This window comes from Pleurodeles waltl, chromosome 4_1, assembly GCF_031143425.1.
Source record: "Pleurodeles waltl isolate 20211129_DDA chromosome 4_1, aPleWal1.hap1.20221129, whole genome shotgun sequence".
NCBI classification, from domain to species: domain Eukaryota; kingdom Metazoa; phylum Chordata; class Amphibia; order Caudata; family Salamandridae; genus Pleurodeles; species Pleurodeles waltl.
In genome coordinates, this window is record NC_090442.1 from 764,563,011 (window position 1) to 764,580,806 (window position 17,796).

A 17,796-nucleotide genomic window follows, 5' to 3' on the forward strand; every position below is an offset into this window, starting at 1 on the left:
AAGGCACGCATACGTCATGCTTATTCCGGTGGCTAGCCCTCCTCGAGCGCAGCGACCAAGTACAGAAAACATGCGAGGCTCGCTGTTTTCCATCGGGCTCGTGGACTTCTTTTTCTCTAATTTACGAGCGCGATCTCGCTTGGCAGAAGTCGAGCACTTTATATAGTTAATTTCACTTTTTCGGGTTATGTACATAAATGCACTTTTGACCGATAGGTGAAAAGTCGGGTTAGGAGTTTACAACGCGATCAGCTCTAACATGAGCAAACGTGAGACCCGTTGCATTGTAAATGCTTGTTATATCCTTTCAAATATCCGACACGCCTATTTGCCCCATAATTACCATAACCTGGTTCCTCTTATCAGGAAAGGTTAACAGTACCTCTTGGAAGATGAAACCTAAATGTTTTTCACCATGGAAACCATTATTTGTTGTAAAATAAAACCGTGGTGCTCTTGCATATGGCCCAACACTCGGTGCTGCTGATTTCAACTTCCACCTTATTTCTTGGAAAATACTTTTTTGTTTTTCCGGTAAATCGAGCACAGATTTCACACTGCTACCCTAGAGTCCTTACCATGCAAACCCGTCTGTCCATTCAGCCAGCAGCTCTGCTCCATATAGGGCCTGAGGAGTCACCTTGCCCAAAATTACTTTATGTACTGGCTCAAAGGAATTTCTACCATAATTACGATTGAATCATTCCATACTATCTACTTGAGACAACTATGTCAATCTTAGACTAGCCAGATGTTTATCCCATCACAAATCATCAGACAAAATCATCTCCAGGGGTCATATTATACATAGTGATCCTGGGAAGTAGTGGGCATGTGTCCCATCTGTGGGGGGGGGGGGGAGGCATCTCCTTGCAGACTCACTGCATCTGCCTGGAAGAGTATCTCTAATCCCCTTTAAAAGTGCAGGCCGGGTGCTGCCTGCACAGTGAAACACGGAGAAGCTTTAAAGCAGCAGCTCCGTTTTTCATTTGAATGCGCTGCCGTCAGGGCAGAGCGAGTTCATGTCTTTCAGTGTAACAAGGCCCAATTTCTCTGTTTGTGCCCGGCGCACCGCGTTTAAGGTGCGCCGTGGTGCAGACAGAGAAAGTATGCCCTGTGCGTCATAAGGCACCAGGTATTTGCACTCTTGGACCTGCTATAACGACATCTTGCCCAGAAACCCAAGAGAAGTCTTTTTTCTACTTACTGAAGAGCAGAGTTTTTGTCTTCTCAATGTTGATCTTTACTTTATTATCATGGCAGTTGGAACTTAAATTATTTAATTTGCGTTGCAAGCCGATAGGCGTAAGATCAGCACTACCTAATTATCTGTATTCATAAGGCAGCTAATATGCCTACCAAAAATCTTAAGTGAAAAACAGTGTTGGCCCCCAAAAACTTGGGGAAAGTTGGATTTGAACTGACTGAACAAAAAATTTGCATGCCTTCCTAGGGTAAACCATTATGTACTGGGATTTTCATCGACAATCTACCTGCCCCATTATGATCAACTTAAACAGTTATCACTGTGGAGTTTTACCATGAGGTCCAGCAGGCCTTCAGGTATTTGTCACTGTTGGAGTTCGCCTCCTAGTGTTCCTCAGTCCTCCCTGTAGAATGCTGCCCGGAAGTCAACTAAGCAGCAACAACTGCCCACTAACTCCATTGACCTCCTTGCAACACCCCACTGGTAGGTAACCATTTTATAACTAGCCCACGCCCCCTCCCCTTAGTAGGCCTTGGACTGCTCTGCTTCACTACACTGAGAGTAAACCACTGCAGTGGGGTGCTTGGTTCCCAGTGCAGAGATAATTGTAGCCTGATTACTTCCTCAACCCTTGCATACTACACAACTAATAATCCAGTTTCCTACAAGGGCCTTATTTCAGAGATCTGCACCAGCCTGCTAACCACCTATGGGTGAAAACTGCTTTACTGTTGGTGGAAATGTGGTGTATCTACAGCCACACCTACGACATTTTTTTTTTTAACCTGGTTAGCATCTGTTTGTAGCCTATAATAGATTCAGATGTACCCACCCATCTTCCCTGGAAGCTGGCAATGATCGCACGTTTGCCTAGGTAGACACTATTTACCAACCTAACATTTTAGCACAGGGCATATCATCTTGTTCTCACTCTACACTCCAATTTCACCTTTCACCCTATCAGTGAAGAATAATCTAAATTGGAGTTGGTGCCCTTCCACATTGTGGACTAAGGGAGGTGTCCCACAGCATCCAGTTACTTGAAGCTTATTCAAAGAAAAACAAGTTGTAATTCAGAGCCCATCCCTAGATGACAGGAGAGTGTGTGTTTGTGTATGTGGTATGGTTGCTTTCATACTCAGGCTCCACCTTTGTCAAATCCAACTCGCAATTAACACTTAACACATCCAAACACCGGGCAGTGTAATTGTGCAAAAGCATGGCATCATGTCTTCAAGCTGCAAAACAGTTATCACAGGGGAGAGTAGCTGGTTTCTTACAAGACAAAAGCCCCTGCTCTAATGAAGCTGTAGAGGAAACCTATGCCACAGCCCACAATTGCAACAGAGATGTGATTTAGGCATGAAATATGAAAGTATAAATGTTACCTTTGCTAAATCCTTACTATCTTTTTATTTAAGGCACTGTGTATACCGACATTTCAGCTGTTGGAGCAACAAAATGGTTTGCGAAATCACCCTGACACTGTGGATGACCTGTTCCGTTTAGCAACAAGGTAAGGTTTTACAGGAATTGTCCAAACAGGTCTGTGATCACATCACATTAACTCAGGAGCCATCTTGCAAAACTCAAGTATGTGACATTGGGAGTGTTCACTTTAATTTGCTACCTGTTAAACCTATTTGTTGCCTGTAAAGGCTTGCATACTGGCTTTAAAAGAATATGAAGAATGGCTCCTTGCCATTCTGGGGCGCTCAGAATTGTTTTGCTGATGACTACATTTTCAGAAGGACTTTTTGAATCAATGAAATTGGTAGAAAAGTGTAAAGAAACTTCCTGGTCAATTTATCAAAGAAGCATTGCCCAGTGAACCTTGTTCCTATAGTGTGTAGGCACAATTTGGGCATTGTATATTTCCAGATGTTGCGAATACATCTATGTGAGGAAACCCCCAATATGAAAAGAAATCTAGAAGTATGCCCTCTTCAAATGCCCACTTCTCTAAAATTCTGCTTAAAACATCCAGTTGGGACATTGGAACTCCCAGAATGTGACCTGCTTGACCTTATAAGTTCCTCTAGGCTCTGCTACACTTACCTTTCATTTCACTTTCAAAACTTGTATCCTCTTTCAGTCCTCACAACACATAATCTCTGGCATACCTCCATTAAAGCCCTTCTGCCCATGGTAGGTTATTGATAAATTATATTGTTTTGTATGGCCATCTTATACTAGATTCTAAATATAGTTTTTTTCCAGCTGGCTGTAATGACTGCCCGATTCTAAAGATGGTTATTCACAGCTGTGACATAGCATCAGTGGGAAACAAAAGTTATTTCCCACTTTTTGTTTCCCACTGTTGGTACATCATAAAAAAACTCCATTCTGCTCTGACAGCGCTCTCAGGGAGCCTCCCAGTGCAGCTCTGACTCTCTGCTCCAATGGAGTACTGATAGCACAGCTCTGGAGATGGTGTCAGGAGGCCAGGTAAGTCAACTGTCAACAGATTAACATCAACAACATGTTTTCTGTAAGGAAATGCCTCATTGGCATGGTTACCCCCTGACGTTTTACCTTTTGTTGATGCCAGTTATGATTGAAAGTGTGCTGGGACCCTGCTAACCAGGCCCCCAGCACCAGTGTTCTTTCCCTAAACTGTACCTTTGTTCCCACAATTGGCCCAGCCCTGGCACACAGATAAGTCCCTTGTAAATGGTACCCCTGGTACCAAGGGCCCTGATGCCAGGGAAGGTCTCTAAGGGCTGCAGCATGTCTTATGCCACCCTGGGGACCCCTCACTCAGCACATGCACACTGCCTCACAGCTTGTGTGTGCTTGTGGGGAGAAAATGACTTAGTCAACATGGCACTTCCCTCAGAGTGCCATGCCCACCTCACACTGCCTGTGGCATAGGTAAGTCACCCCTCTAGCAGGCCTTACAGCTCTAAGGCAGGGTGCACTATACCACAGGTGAGGGCATATGTACATGAGCACTATGCCCCTACAGTGTCTAAGCAAAATCTTAGACATTGTAAGTGCAGGGTAGCCATAAAGAATATATGGTCTGGGAGTTAGTCAAACACAAACTCCACAGTTCTATAACGGCTACACTGAAATCTGGGAAGTTTGGTATTAAACTTCTCAGTACAATAAATGCACACTGATGCCAGTGTGGGATTTAATGTAAAAAGCACCCTGAGGGCATTTTAGAGATGCCCCCTGAATACCAGTCTGACTCCTAGTGCTAGGCTGACCTGTTTCTGCCAGCCTGCCACAATCAGACTAATTTCTGGCCACATGGGGGGAGAGTGCCTTTGTCACTCTGTGGCCAGGAAAAAAGCCTGTACTGGGTGGAGGGGCTGCTCACCTCCCCCTGCAGGAACTGTAACACCTGGCGGTGAGCCTCAAAGGCTCATGCCTTTTGTTACAGCACCCCAGGGCATCCCAGCTAGTTGAGATGCCCGCCCTTCCGGCCACTGCCCCCTCTTGTGGCTGCAAGGCTGGTGGAGATAATTAGAAAAACAAGGAGGAGCCACCCACCAGTCAGGATAGCCCCTGAGGTTTCCTGAGCTGAGGTGACTCCTGCTTTTAGAAATCCTCCATCTTGAGAGTGAAGGATTCCCCCAATAGGATTAGGGATGTGCCCGCCCTCCCACAGGGAAGAGGCACAAAGAGGGTGTAGCCACCCTCCAGGACAGTAGCCATTGGCTACTGCCCTCCCAGACCTAAACACACCCCTAAACTCAGTATTTAGGGGCACCCCGGAACCTAGGAAACTAGATTCCTGCAACCTTAACAAGAAGGACTGCTGACCTGAAGCCCTGCAGAGAAGACGGAGATGACAACTGCCTTGGCCCCAGCCCTACTGGCCTGTCTCCCAACTTCGAAGAAAACTGCAACAGCGACGCATCCAACAGGGACCAGCGACCTCTGACGCCTCAGAGGACTGCCCTGCACCCAAGGACCAAGAAACTCCCGTGAACAGCGGTCCTGTTCAAAAACCTGCAACTTCTTTGCAACAAAGAAGCAACTTTAAAGACTTCACGTTTTCTGCCGGAAGTGTGAGACTTCCCACTCTGCACCCGACGCCCCCGGCTCGACCTGCAGAAAACCAACACCTCAGGGAGGTGCTTCCCATGCCACTGGATTCAAGCTAGTCTGGCTGATGAGGGGTGAAACCCCGAAACCGGTCCCAGGATGCTTGTTTCCAGTCCAGGGAAGACCTGGCCTGGCAGTTCGGGCTGGACTGTTCCCATAGGGAACAGGGTCAAGACTGATTTGCATATGGCTGGGTCCAAACTGGAATGGCATGGGCAGCAAAAAAACGATGGATTAAACCCAGATCTGTGACTGGGGGAGAGTGTTTGCATTGTCAGCACTCCGTCCATCATTCTTTTGTGTTCTTAATGTCGCCCTAAGTGGGAAGGGTATGCCCAGACGTGGGTCCCGTGCTTCCCATGCCACTGGATTCAAGCTAGTCTGGCTGATGAGGGGTGAAACCCCGAAACCGGTCCCAGGATGCTTGTTTCCAGTCCAGGGAAGACCTGGCCTGGCAGTTCGGGCTGGACTGTTCCCATAGGGAACAGGGTCAAGACTGATTTGCATATGGCTGGGTCCAAACTGGAATGGCATGGGCAGCAAAAAAACGATGGATTAAACCCAGATCTGTGACTGGGGGAGAGTGTTTGCATTGTCAGCACTCCGTCCATCATTCTTTTGTGTTCTTAATGTCGCCCTAAGTGGGAAGGGTATGCCCAGACGTGGGTCCCGTGCTTCCCATGCCACTGGATTCAAGCTAGTCTGGCTGATGAGGGGTGAAACCCCGAAACCGGTCCCAGGATGCTTGTTTCCAGTCCAGGGAAGACCTGGCCTGGCAGTTCGGGCTGGACTGTTCCCATAGGGAACAGGGTCAAGACTGATTTGCATATGGCTGGGTCCAAACTGGAATGGCATGGGCAGCAAAAAAACGATGGATTAAACCCAGATCTGTGACTGGGGGAGAGTGTTTGCATTGTCAGCACTCCGTCCATCATTCTTTTGTGTTCTTAATGTCGCCCTAAGTGGGAAGGGTATGCCCAGACGTGGGTCCCGTGCTTCCCATGCCACTGGATTCAAGCTAGTCTGGCTGATGAGGGGTGAAACCCCGAAACCGGTCCCAGGATGCTTGTTTCCAGTCCAGGGAAGACCTGGCCTGGCAGTTCGGGCTGGACTGTTCCCATAGGGAACAGGGTCAAGACTGATTTGCATATGGCTGGGTCCAAACTGGAATGGCATGGGCAGCAAAAAAACGATGGATTAAACCCAGATCTGTGACTGGGGGAGAGTGTTTGCATTGTCAGCACTCCGTCCATCATTCTTTTGTGTTCTTAATGTCGCCCTAAGTGGGAAGGGTATGCCCAGACGTGGGTCCCGTGCTTCCCATGCCACTGGATTCAAGCTAGTCTGGCTGATGAGGGGTGAAACCCCGAAACCGGTCCCAGGATGCTTGTTTCCAGTCCAGGGAAGACCTGGCCTGGCAGTTCGGGCTGGACTGTTCCCATAGGGAACAGGGTCAAGACTGATTTGCATATGGCTGGGTCCAAACTGGAATGGCATGGGCAGCAAAAAAACGATGGATTAAACCCAGATCTGTGACTGGGGGAGAGTGTTTGCATTGTCAGCACTCCGTCCATCATTCTTTTGTGTTCTTAACCTCAGGGAGGACTCCCCGGCGACTGCAAGCCCGTGAGTAACCAGAGATGACCCCTCTGAACCCCCAAAGCGACTCCTGCAGAGAGAATCCTGAGGCTTCCCCTGACCGCGACTGCCTGTAACAAGGGACCCGACGCCTCAAACCAACACTGCACCCGCAGCCCCCAGGACCTGAAGGTACTGAACTCCAGTGTAAGAGCAACCCCCAGGCGACCCTCTGCCTAGCCCAGGTGGTGGTTCCCCCAAGGAGCGCCCACTGTGCCTGACTGCATCGTAGAAGTGACCCCCAGGTCCCTCCATTGCTTTCTATACAAAACCCGACGCCTGTTTGCACACTGCACCCGGCCGCCCCTATGCCACTGAGGGTGTACTTTCTGTGCTTTCTTGTGTTCCCGCCAAACCCCTCCCCCCCCCCCCCCCCCCCCACCCCCACCCCCCAAACGGGTGCCCTACAACTCCCGCTGGGTCTGCCCGCTCTCTCTCCCCCCCACCCCCGAGGACGCAGGTACTTACCTGCTGGCAGACTGGAACCGGGACACCCCTGTTATACCATAGAAGCCTATGTGTTTTGGGCACCTGTTTGAACTCTGCACCTGACAGGCCTTGAGCTGCTGGTGTGGTAACTTTGGGGTTGTCTTGAACCCCCAACGGTGGGCTGCCTATGCCCCAACTTTGAGACTTGTGAGTGTTTTACTTAACTTCAAAACTAACCTTTACTTACCTCCCACAGGAACTGTTGATTTTTGCACTGTGTCCACTTTTGAAATAGCTTATTGCCATTTTTACAAAGACTGTACATCATATTGTGTTTATTCAAAGTTCCTAAAGTATCTACGTGAATACCTTACATAGTACCTTAAAGTGTTTGATGTAAATCTTGAACCTGTGGTTTTTAAAATAAACTAAGAAAATATATTTTTCTATATAAAAACCTATTGGCCTGGAGTAAGTCTTTGAGTGTGTGTTCCTCGTTTATTGCCTGTGTGTGTACAACAAATGCTTACCACTATCCTCTGATAAGGCTACTGCTCTACCACACTACCACAAAATAGAGCATTAGAATTATCTCTTTTTGCCACTATCTTACCTCTAAGGGAAACCCTTGGACTCTGAGCACACTATTTCTTACTTTGAAATAGTATATATAGAGCCAACTTCCTACATTGGTGGATCAGCGGTGGGGTCTAAGACTTTGCATTTGCTGAACTACTCAGCCAGTACCCGATCACACGACTAAATTCCAAAAATTGGCATTAGAAACAGATTTTTTAAATTTGAGCTATTTTTCAAAATTTTAAAAAGTTCTCTAGGGTCTTGTGTAAGTTCCTGTTAGCATTTCTTTTAAAGTTTAAACGTTTTTGAAAGTTTGGATTAAGTTCTAGAGATAGTTTTAGATTCTTAAAAAGTATCCCAACTTTTAGAGAAATAATGTCTAGCACAGTTGAGATGGTGGTGGAACGCAACCTCACCCCTTACCTGCATCTCAGGATGTCAGAGTTTAGGACTCTCTGTAAAATAAGAAATATAAAAACTGGATCAAACCCTACCAAAGTACAGCTCCAGGAGCTTTTGGCAGAGTTTGCTAGAGACCACCCCACTGAAGACAACCTTACAAAGGGGGAAACTAGTGACCTGGAGGAGAATTTACCCCCTCCTGTCCTAGTTAGGGAGCCCAGGGTTCCTCAAACCCTGACTCCACAAGTAATAGTCAGAGATGCTGCTTCTTCCACAGGGGAGTCCAGCAACTCTGGAAGCATTAAGGGCAGCCTCAATGAAGATGACCGCCTGTTAGCCAGGATGGCCAAAAGATTGGCTTTGGAGAGACAGCTCCTAGCCATAAAAAGGGAAAGTCAAGAGATGGGTTTAGCCCCAGTCAATGGTGGCAGCAACTTAAATAGGGTCAGGGAGAATACTGACATGCTAAAAATCCCCAAAGGGATTGTAACAAAATATGAAGATGGTGATGACATCACCAAATGATTCACGTCTTTTGAGAGGGCTTGTGCAACGAGAAAAGTAAACAAATCTCACTGGGGTGCTCTCCTTTGGGAAATGTTCACTGGAAAGTGTAGGGATAGACTCCTCACACTCTCTGGTAAAGATGCAGAATCCTATGACCTCATGAAGGCTACCCTGATTGAGGGCTTTGGATTCTCAACCGAGGAGTACAGGATTAGGTTCAGGGGGACTCAAAAATCCTAGAGCCAGACCTGGGTTGATTTTTTTGACTTCTCAGTCAAAACACTAGATGGTTGGATTCAAGGCAGTGGTGTAAATGATTATGAAGGACTGTGTAATTTGTTTATGAAGGAACAACTTTTAAGTAATTGTTTCAGTGATAAACTGCATCAGCATCTGGTAGACCTAGGTCCAATTTCTCCCCAAGAATTGGGAAAGAAGGCAGACCATTCGGTCAAGAAAGGGGTCACAAAGACTCCCCAGGGGAAGAGTGAGACATCCAAGGGAAAAAGTAGAGTCTTCTTCAGGGCTCCAAAAACCTGCTCAGGAGGGTGGGTCCAAAGCCTCTTCACAATCCTCATTTGGGTACAAGGGTAAAAACTTTGATCCCAAAAAAGGCCTGGTGTCGTAGCTGTAATCAGCAGGGACACCAAACTGGAGACAAGGCCTGCCTCAAGAAAGGTTCCACTTCTACTACTACTCCAGTTAGCACTGGAGAGCAACCCTCCAAGGGAAAAAGAAAGAAGACTGGGGAACCAGCTTCAGCACAGAAAAAGAAACAGAACCTCTCTTCTCAGGAAGAATTTCTATCCCCTGAGGGAACTGAGCCTATGGAGTTAGAACCTTATCAGGTTGAGCTCTTGGGCCCAGGGGGACCCACAAGGGAGCAACTGTGCAAGGGGCAAGAAACATGTCCCTCCCTTGAAGGCCTAAGGCAGCAAGCTGCTGATGAAACCAAAGGAAATGTCAGTGGAACCCACAGGGTCTATTGGGAAAATGGACTCCTCTACACTGAGGCAAGAGATCCAAAACCTGGTGCCACTGGGAGAGCGGTAGTGCCTCAGGAGTTTAGGGAGTTCATTCTGACCTTAGCCCATGACATTCCCCTTGCTGGGGGCCATTTGGGACAAACCAAGACAAGGGAGAGGTTAGTCAACCATTTCTATTGGCCCAATATGTCCCCGAAGGTGAAGGAGTTTTGTGCCTCCTGTGCCACCTGTCAAGCCAGTGGTAAGACAGGTGGCCACCCAAAGGCCCCCCTCATTCCACTTCCAGTGGTGGGGGTCCCCTTTGAAAGAGTGGGAGTGGATATAGTGGGCCCACTTGAACCTTAGGTACCCTGAAGCAATTCCCCTTAGGTCCACTACTGCCCCTGCAGTAGTCAAAGCACTCATTGGTATTTTTACCAGAGTGGGATTTCCTAAGGAGGTGGTTTCTGACAGAGGTACCAACTTCATGTCAGCTTACCTAAAACATATGTGGAATGAGTGTGGAGTGACTTACAAATTCACTACACCATACCATCCACAAACCAATGGGCTTGTGGAAAGATTTAACAAGACATTGAAAGGCATGATCATGGGGCTCCCTGAAAAACTCAAAAGGAGATGGGATGTAATCTTGCCATGCCTGCTTTTCGCCTTCAGAGAGGTGCCTCAGAAGGGAGTAGGGTTTTCCCCCTTTGAACTTCTGTTTGGCCATCCTGTCAGGGGACCACTGGCTCTTGTAAAAGAAGGCGGGGAGAGACCTCTCCATAAGCCTAAACAAGATGTGGTGGACTGTGTACTAGGCCTACGTTCAAGGATGGCAGAGTACATGGAAAAGGCAAGCAAAAACCTTGAGGCCAGCCAACAACTCCAGAAGATGTGGTATGACCAAAAGGCTGCTATGGTTGAGTTTCAGCCAGGGCAGAAAGTCTGGGTTCTGAAGCCTTTTTAGCTCCCAGGGCACTTCAGGACAGATCGAGTGGCCCTTACCCAGTGCTAAAGAGAAAGAGTCAGGTCACCTACCTGGTAGACCTAGGCACTAGCAGGACCCCCAAAAGGGTGATCCATGTGAACCTCCTCAAACTCTTTCATGACTAGACAGATGTAAACATGTTAATGGTTACAGATGAGGACCAGGAAGCTGAGAGTGAACCTCTCCCTGATCTCCTCACCTCTGACCCTAAAGATGGCTCAGTAGATGGCGTGGTCTACTCGGACACCCTCTCTGGCCAACAGCAAGCTGACTGCAGGCAAGTCATCCAGCAGTTTGAGCTCTTTTCCCTAACCCCTGGTCAGACACACTTGTGTACCCATGATGTGGACCCCGGAGACAGCATGCCTGTCAAAAACAACATTTTTAGACAGTCTGCTAAAGTTAAGGAAAGCATCAAAGTGGAAGTCCACAAGATGCTGGAGTTGGGAGTTATTGAGCACTCTGACAGTCCCTGGGCTAGCCCAGTGGTCTTAGTCCCCAAACCTCACACAAAAGATGGCAAGAGAGATGAGGTTCTGTGTGGACTACAGAGGGCTTAATTCTGTCACCAAGACAGATGCTCATCCCATTCTAAGAGCAGATGAGTTACTTGACCAATTGGGTGCTGCCAAATACTTGAGTACCTTTGACTTGACAGCAGGGTACTGGCAAATAAGGATGGCACCAGGAGCAAAAGGGAAAACAGCATTCTCTACACCTGATGGGCACTACCAGTTTACTGTGATGCCCTTTGGCTTAAAGAATGCCCCTGCCACCTTCCAAAGTTTGGTGAATCAAGTCCTTGCTGGCTTGGAGTCCTTTAGTGCAGCTTATCTTTATGATATTGCTGTCTTTAGCTCCAACTGGCAGGATCACCTGGTCCACCTGAAGAAGGTTTTGCATGCCCTGCAAGCAGCAGGCCTCTCTATCAAGGCATCTAAATGTCGGATAGGGCAGGGTACTGTGGTTTACTTGGGACACCTTGTTGGTGGAGTCCAAGTTCAGCCACTCCAACCCAAGATCCAGACTATTCTGGACTGGGTAGCTCCAAAAACTCATATTGAAGTCAGGGCATTCCTTGGCTTGACTGGACACCATAGGATGTTTGTGAAGGGATATGGATCAATAGTGACACCCCTCACAGAACTTACCTCCAAGAAATTGCCCACGAAAGTTAACTGGACCGTGAAATATCAACAGGCCTTTGACACCCTAAAACAAACTATGTGCACAGCACCAGTTCTCAAAGCTCCAGATTACTCCAAGCAGTTCATTGTGCAGACAGATGCCTCTGAACATGGGATAGGAGCAGTCCTGTCCCAAACAAATGATGATGGCCTTGACCAGCCTGTTGCTTTCATTAGCAGGAGGTTACTCCCCAGGGAGCAGCTTTGGAGTGCCATTGAGAGGGAGGCCTTTGCTGTGGTCTGGTCCCTGAAGTAGTTGAGACCATACCTCTTTGGTACTCACTTTATAGTTCAGACTGACCACAGACCTCTCAGATGGCTGATGCAAATGAAAGGAGAAAACCCAACGCTGTTGAAGTGGTCCATATCCTTACAGGGAATGGACTTTATAGTGGAACACAGACTTGGGTCTGCCCATGCCAATGCAGATGGCCTTTCCAGGTTCTTCCACTTAGAAAATGAAGACTCTCTTGGGAAATGTTAGTCTCATCCTCTTTCGTTTGGGGGGGCTGGGGGCGTGTAAAGAAATGCCTCCTTGGCATGGTTACCCCCTGACTTTTTGCCTTTGCTTATGCTAAGTTATGATTTGAAAGTGTGCTGGGACCCTGCTAACCAGGCCCCAGGACCAGTGTTCTCTCCCTAAACTGTACCTTTGTCTCCACCATTGGTACAACCCTGGCACTCAGGTAAGACCCTTGTAACTGGTACCTCTGGTACCAAGGGCCCTGATGCCAGGGAAGGTCTCTAAGGGCTGCAGCATGTCTTATGCCACCCTGGGGACCCCTCACTCAGCACATGCACACTGCCTCACAGCTTGTGTGTGCTGGCTGGGAGAAAATGACTAAGTCGACATGGCGCTCCCCTCGGTGCCATGCCAACCTCACAATGCCTGTAGCATAGGTAAGTCACCCCTCTAGCAGGCCTTACAGCCCTAAGGCAGGGTGCACTATACCACAGGTGAGGGCATATGTGCATGAGCACTATGCCCCTACAGTGTCTGAGCAAAACCTTAGACATTGTAAGTGCAGGGTAGCCATAAGAGTATATGGTCTGGGAGTTTGTCAAACACGAACTCCACAGTTCCATAATGGCTACACTGAAAACTGGGAAGTTTGGTATCAAACTTGTCAGCACAATAAATGCACACTGATGCCAGTGTGCAATTTATTGTAACATATACCCAGAGGGCACCTTAGAGGTGCCCTCTGAATACCAACCCGACTTCCAGTGTAGGCTGACTAGTTTCTGCCAGCCTGCCACACACCAGACATGTTGCTGGCCACATGGGGAGAGTGCCTTTGTCACTCTGTGGCCAGGAACAAAGCCTGTACTGGGTGGAGGAGCTTCTCACCTCCCCCTGCAGGAACTGTAGCACCTGGCGTCTGTGTCTTTGGGATCCTCTTTGACCTCTGCACCTGACCGGCCCTGTGCTGCTGGTGTGGTAACTTTGGGGTTGCCCAGGTGTTACAGTTCCTGCAGGGGAAGATAAGAAGCCCCTCCACTCATTGCAGGCTTTGTTTCTGTCCTCAGATAGCACAAAGGCTCTCACCCCAGGGGGACAGAAACTCGTCTCAGTGGCAGGCTGGCACAGACCAGTCAGTCCAGCACTGAAGGATTGGGTAAAATACAGGGGGCATCTTCTAAGATGCCCTCTGCATGCATTTTGTAATAAATCCAACACTAGCATCAGTGTGGGTTTATTATTCTGAGAGGTTTGATACCAAACTTCCCAGTATTCAGTGAAGCCATTATGAAGCTGTGGAGTTCGTTTTGACAAACTGCCAGACCATATACTTAATATGGCCACCCTCTACCTACAATGTCTAAGAATAGACTTAGACACTGTAGGGGCATATTGCTCATGGAGCTATGCCCTCACCTGTGGTATAGTGCACCCTGCCTGTGGTATTTAGGGGCTCCTCTGAACCGTGCTCTTCAGATTCCTTGCAGCCTTAAGAAGAAAGAGAACTGAAGAGCTGACCAAAGCAGTGAAGACTCCTGGCGACAACGGACTTGGCCCTACCGGCCTATCTGAGGCTTCAAGACTACTGTCACAAAAAGGCAACACATCCTGCAGGATCAGTGACCTCTACAAACCGCCAGAGGGCATCCTGCTCAGCATAGGACCAGTAGGTCCTGAGAACAGAAGCCTGTCCACAAGAAACTTTCCAAAAGGAGTCCAGAGCCTCTCCAGATCAGTGAATCCTGGCCACTCTGCACCCAACGCCCACAGCCCGAGTCCTTGTGGCCCACCGGTCCAGAGAAAGTCCCCAGGCTATTCTGACTTCGAGTCCACCCTAGGTTGACTCCTCCTGGCCAACACAACAGCGTCTGCAACCTAAATCTAGAAGACCCCCTAACTGCGACCGGATCCAACGAAGATTTTGACTCCTAAATGTACCCCTGTACCTGCAGCCCCCTGGCCTTGGGGAATCCGACTGGCGGTCATGCGGGTGCTTCTCATACTTGTCCAACCTTTGGTTTTCCGCAACAGACTCCCTGGACCCAGCCTGCAGCTTCTTTGTGACCCCTGGGATCCCCCCATTGAAAGGCATTTGGCGCCCGCCGCTCAGTTTGCAACCTGCATTGGGCCGCCCCGTGCCACTGAGGGTGTGTGTTTGGTGGCGACATGTGGCCTCCTGATGCTTATCTAAAACCCCAGGTCTGTGCCCTGAATTTGCGGGTACTTACCTGCAACCAGTTTCCTTCAGAGTGCCCCAGTCTCCATAGGACTCTATTAAAACCCCAACACCTACTTTGACCTCTGCATTCGGCCGGCCCTGTGTTGCTAGTGGTGAACCTTTGTGGTCAACTTGAACACTGTCCCGGGGACATCTTAAACTCTAAAGACTGGGATTGTATGTTGAGTACTTACCTGTAAATTGTGTTAACTCTTTTCCTCCCCTAGGACTGTATTGGTTCCTATGAGAAATTGCATGGTCTACTTTTGAAATTGACATGTGTTGCTTGTAGACTGTTTTTTTCTGCAAAACCTAAACAAATTGCATTTGACACATAAGCTTGGTACAAACCTACAACTGTATTTACCTGTAACAAAGATCCTTCTGGTTCTAGAAATAATGTAACAAAATATATTTTTGCTATACAAAAATCATTGGCCTTGAGTTAGTCATGAGTGCGTGCCTCATTTATTGACTGTGAGTGTACAGCAAATGTTTTGCACAACCCTCTGATAAGCCTAACTGCTCTGCCACACTGCCATTAGTAGTATCTACTTTAGCCTCTGTTAAGCCTTTGGGGATCCACTGGACTCTTTACACACTATACCTCATTTTGATATAGTATATACAGAGCCAGCTCCCTACAACAAGCTCAAATTCCTCTCTATAAACGTTCACAATTTCTCATTTCAACTTATTTAGCTTTTAATTTCTTCCTAAGTTTAAAGAATGTTTGCCTAGAATATTTGTTGAATGTGTTCAGTTCAGCTAACAGCACTCAAGACTGTTGTCAGCATTGTGTAAACTGCTGTCACTAAAGGTATGTAAGGATTACAAAACTTTGTAAGAAGCTCCAATTTTCGTAACTGTTGTTTTTGTTTCAATCATTAGTTTCACTTGCTTCCTTCTCTCCCTTTTTTCTGCTGAAGGTTTGTCCAGCGCAGCCCCATAACCCTTCTGCGTAGCCAGGTGGTGATACACATCTTGCAGTGGGCTATTGCTTCAACAACCTTAGACCATCGAGATGCCAACTGCAGTGTCATGAAATTTCTGCGTGACCTTATCCACACCGGAGTGGCCAATGACGTGAGTGTTAAATGTCTACAGGGGGATAGTATTTATAAGTACAGAGAGATTGCCATAGGGTATGAAGTGTAGACAGTCTAATAATGAAAGCCTTTATATTGCATGATGATTCATGGTATTTCGCAGTTTGGTACCTCAGTGAGTTCAATTATATTTTGATTTACGTAAAGGTAGCAAAATAGTCAGCCATTTGAGTAATGTATAGAAAAAATTCATTGGGGTTGTTATTTATTTTTGGCAATTTCAGAAAATATACACAGTATGTATGCATCTTCCCAGAATGTTTTTCTGCTACCTTGATAAGGTCCTGAGTTATGTTGTGATTCCAACCTTGGTCCAGAATGAACCAGGACATTACCTCCATCTCAGATTTTTTATTTTTTTTACCTCCTCCATCCGACTCAGACGTTTGAGAACTCAGCCCTAGGACTAACAGGTTCAATTATGGTTGTCTCAGTGCCAGTTACTTACAATTACCTCCGCGGAACAAGAATTCCACCACCATGTCGCTGAGAATTTCTGTCCGCAACACCTGGGACTTTGGACCTGATGGTCACTGATTATTCGACTTTGATACGCCCAGGCTTTGGGCTCCACCCATTGATGATTTTGAAGGCTTCTGGGTTCCTCTTTAGAAAATCAACCTAGGGCATGTAACTTAAATCCTTCCAATTCTTCCTTGGATTCAATGCCAAAGACGCCAGGAGCAACCTGCACAGTGTTTGTAAACTTTGCCACTTTCCAACCACAAAGGAATCGTCCTGTGATGCCTGAGTGCCTTCTGCTGAAAGAAGACCACTCCCCTAATACTGGAGAAAACTGTGGTGGGCTCACCACAGAAAGCAGCAGTAAGCCTGCTCCAACACTCCTGACATCTTTAGGGCGGAAGACCCGTTAAGCAACAAGAAGGTAGAAGCCAGGTCCTCCGGCATTCCAGCAAAGCAGGGAGGTGCAAGTGCAGAGGCCATCTTCTCGGAGGCCTCTGAAGGGGGAGAGAAAGAAGTGCAAGAACTTGCTGTTAAATGGGTACCAGTCCAGGCCTGAAGACCAGATCGCCTCCTTGTGCATCTTCAGCACTGTAGCGGCAAAGGGGCAGTCCTCAACCTTGACATACCCTTTGACAGAAGTAGAGCACCGCACTGCGGCAGTCTGGTTTCGAGCTAGAAGTGTAGCCAGACACAGAAACCTTTGAGTTTGTTGGCATGTGTAGCTGCAGATACACATGCTGTGCATAGTCCGCCGTCTGGTGTTGGGCTCGGAGTGTTACAAGTTGTTTTTCTTCGAAGAAGTCTTTTCGAGTCACGAGACCGAGGAACTCCTCCCACTTCGGTTCCATTGCGCATGGGCGTCGACTCTATCTTAGATTGTTTTCTTTCCGCCGTCGGGTTCGGACGTGTTCCTTTTCGCTCCGTGTTTCGGGTCGGAAAGTTAGTCAGAATCGCGGAAAAATTTGTCGGTATTGTTTCGTTCGGTATCGGGTTAGTTAGAACAAGTCGACACCGAATCTTGAAGAGCTCCGGTAGCCCTTCGGGGTAATTTCGATCGTCCGTCGGGGCCTGGTCGGCCCGACCGCGTGCAACATCGAGACTGATGGAACGGACCCCGTTCCGTTTCTGTCCTAAATGCCATAATAAATATCCTTATACGGATCAACATTTGGTCTGTAACTTGTGCCTGTCCCCCGAGCACAAGGAGGATACGTGCGAGGCCTGTCGCGCGTTTCGGTCGAGAAAAACGCTCAGAGATCGAAGAGCCAGGAGGTTGCAGATGGCGTCCACGTCGACAGGACAACAGCGGTTCGAGGAGGAGGAAGAAGAAACTTTCTCCATCCACGAGTCGGATTCCGAAGAATTCGACGTCGAAGAACAACCAACCGTGAGTAAGACGTCGAAAACAAAATTACACAAAAAGACTGACAAAGCCCAGGGGACGCCACCGCCAACAGGCCATGGCTTAACCCGGAAAGTAGGTGACCGTCCATCGGCACCGAAAAAGGGCGAGCTGCTGTCGAAGTCATCTGACTCCGGTCGAGATACAGGCATGCAGCAATCTCGGGACCGAGAGA

At 47.9% G+C, this 17,796-nt stretch overlaps 1 protein-coding gene across 3 annotated transcripts in view; it reads left to right on the plus strand.

The window, feature by feature from the left end:
* TNPO3 (transportin 3) overlaps positions 1 to 17,796 on the plus strand; it is a 991,461-nt gene that overhangs the window by 820,499 nt on the left and 153,166 nt on the right. For all 3 annotated transcript variants that reach the window (XM_069229384.1, XM_069229382.1, XM_069229383.1), the window contains exons 18-19: positions 2,629 to 2,723; positions 15,575 to 15,731. In XM_069229384.1, the coding sequence (XP_069085485.1) occupies positions 2,629 to 2,723; positions 15,575 to 15,731 (252 nt within the window). The remainder of the gene's footprint in view (positions 1 to 2,628; positions 2,724 to 15,574; positions 15,732 to 17,796) is intronic.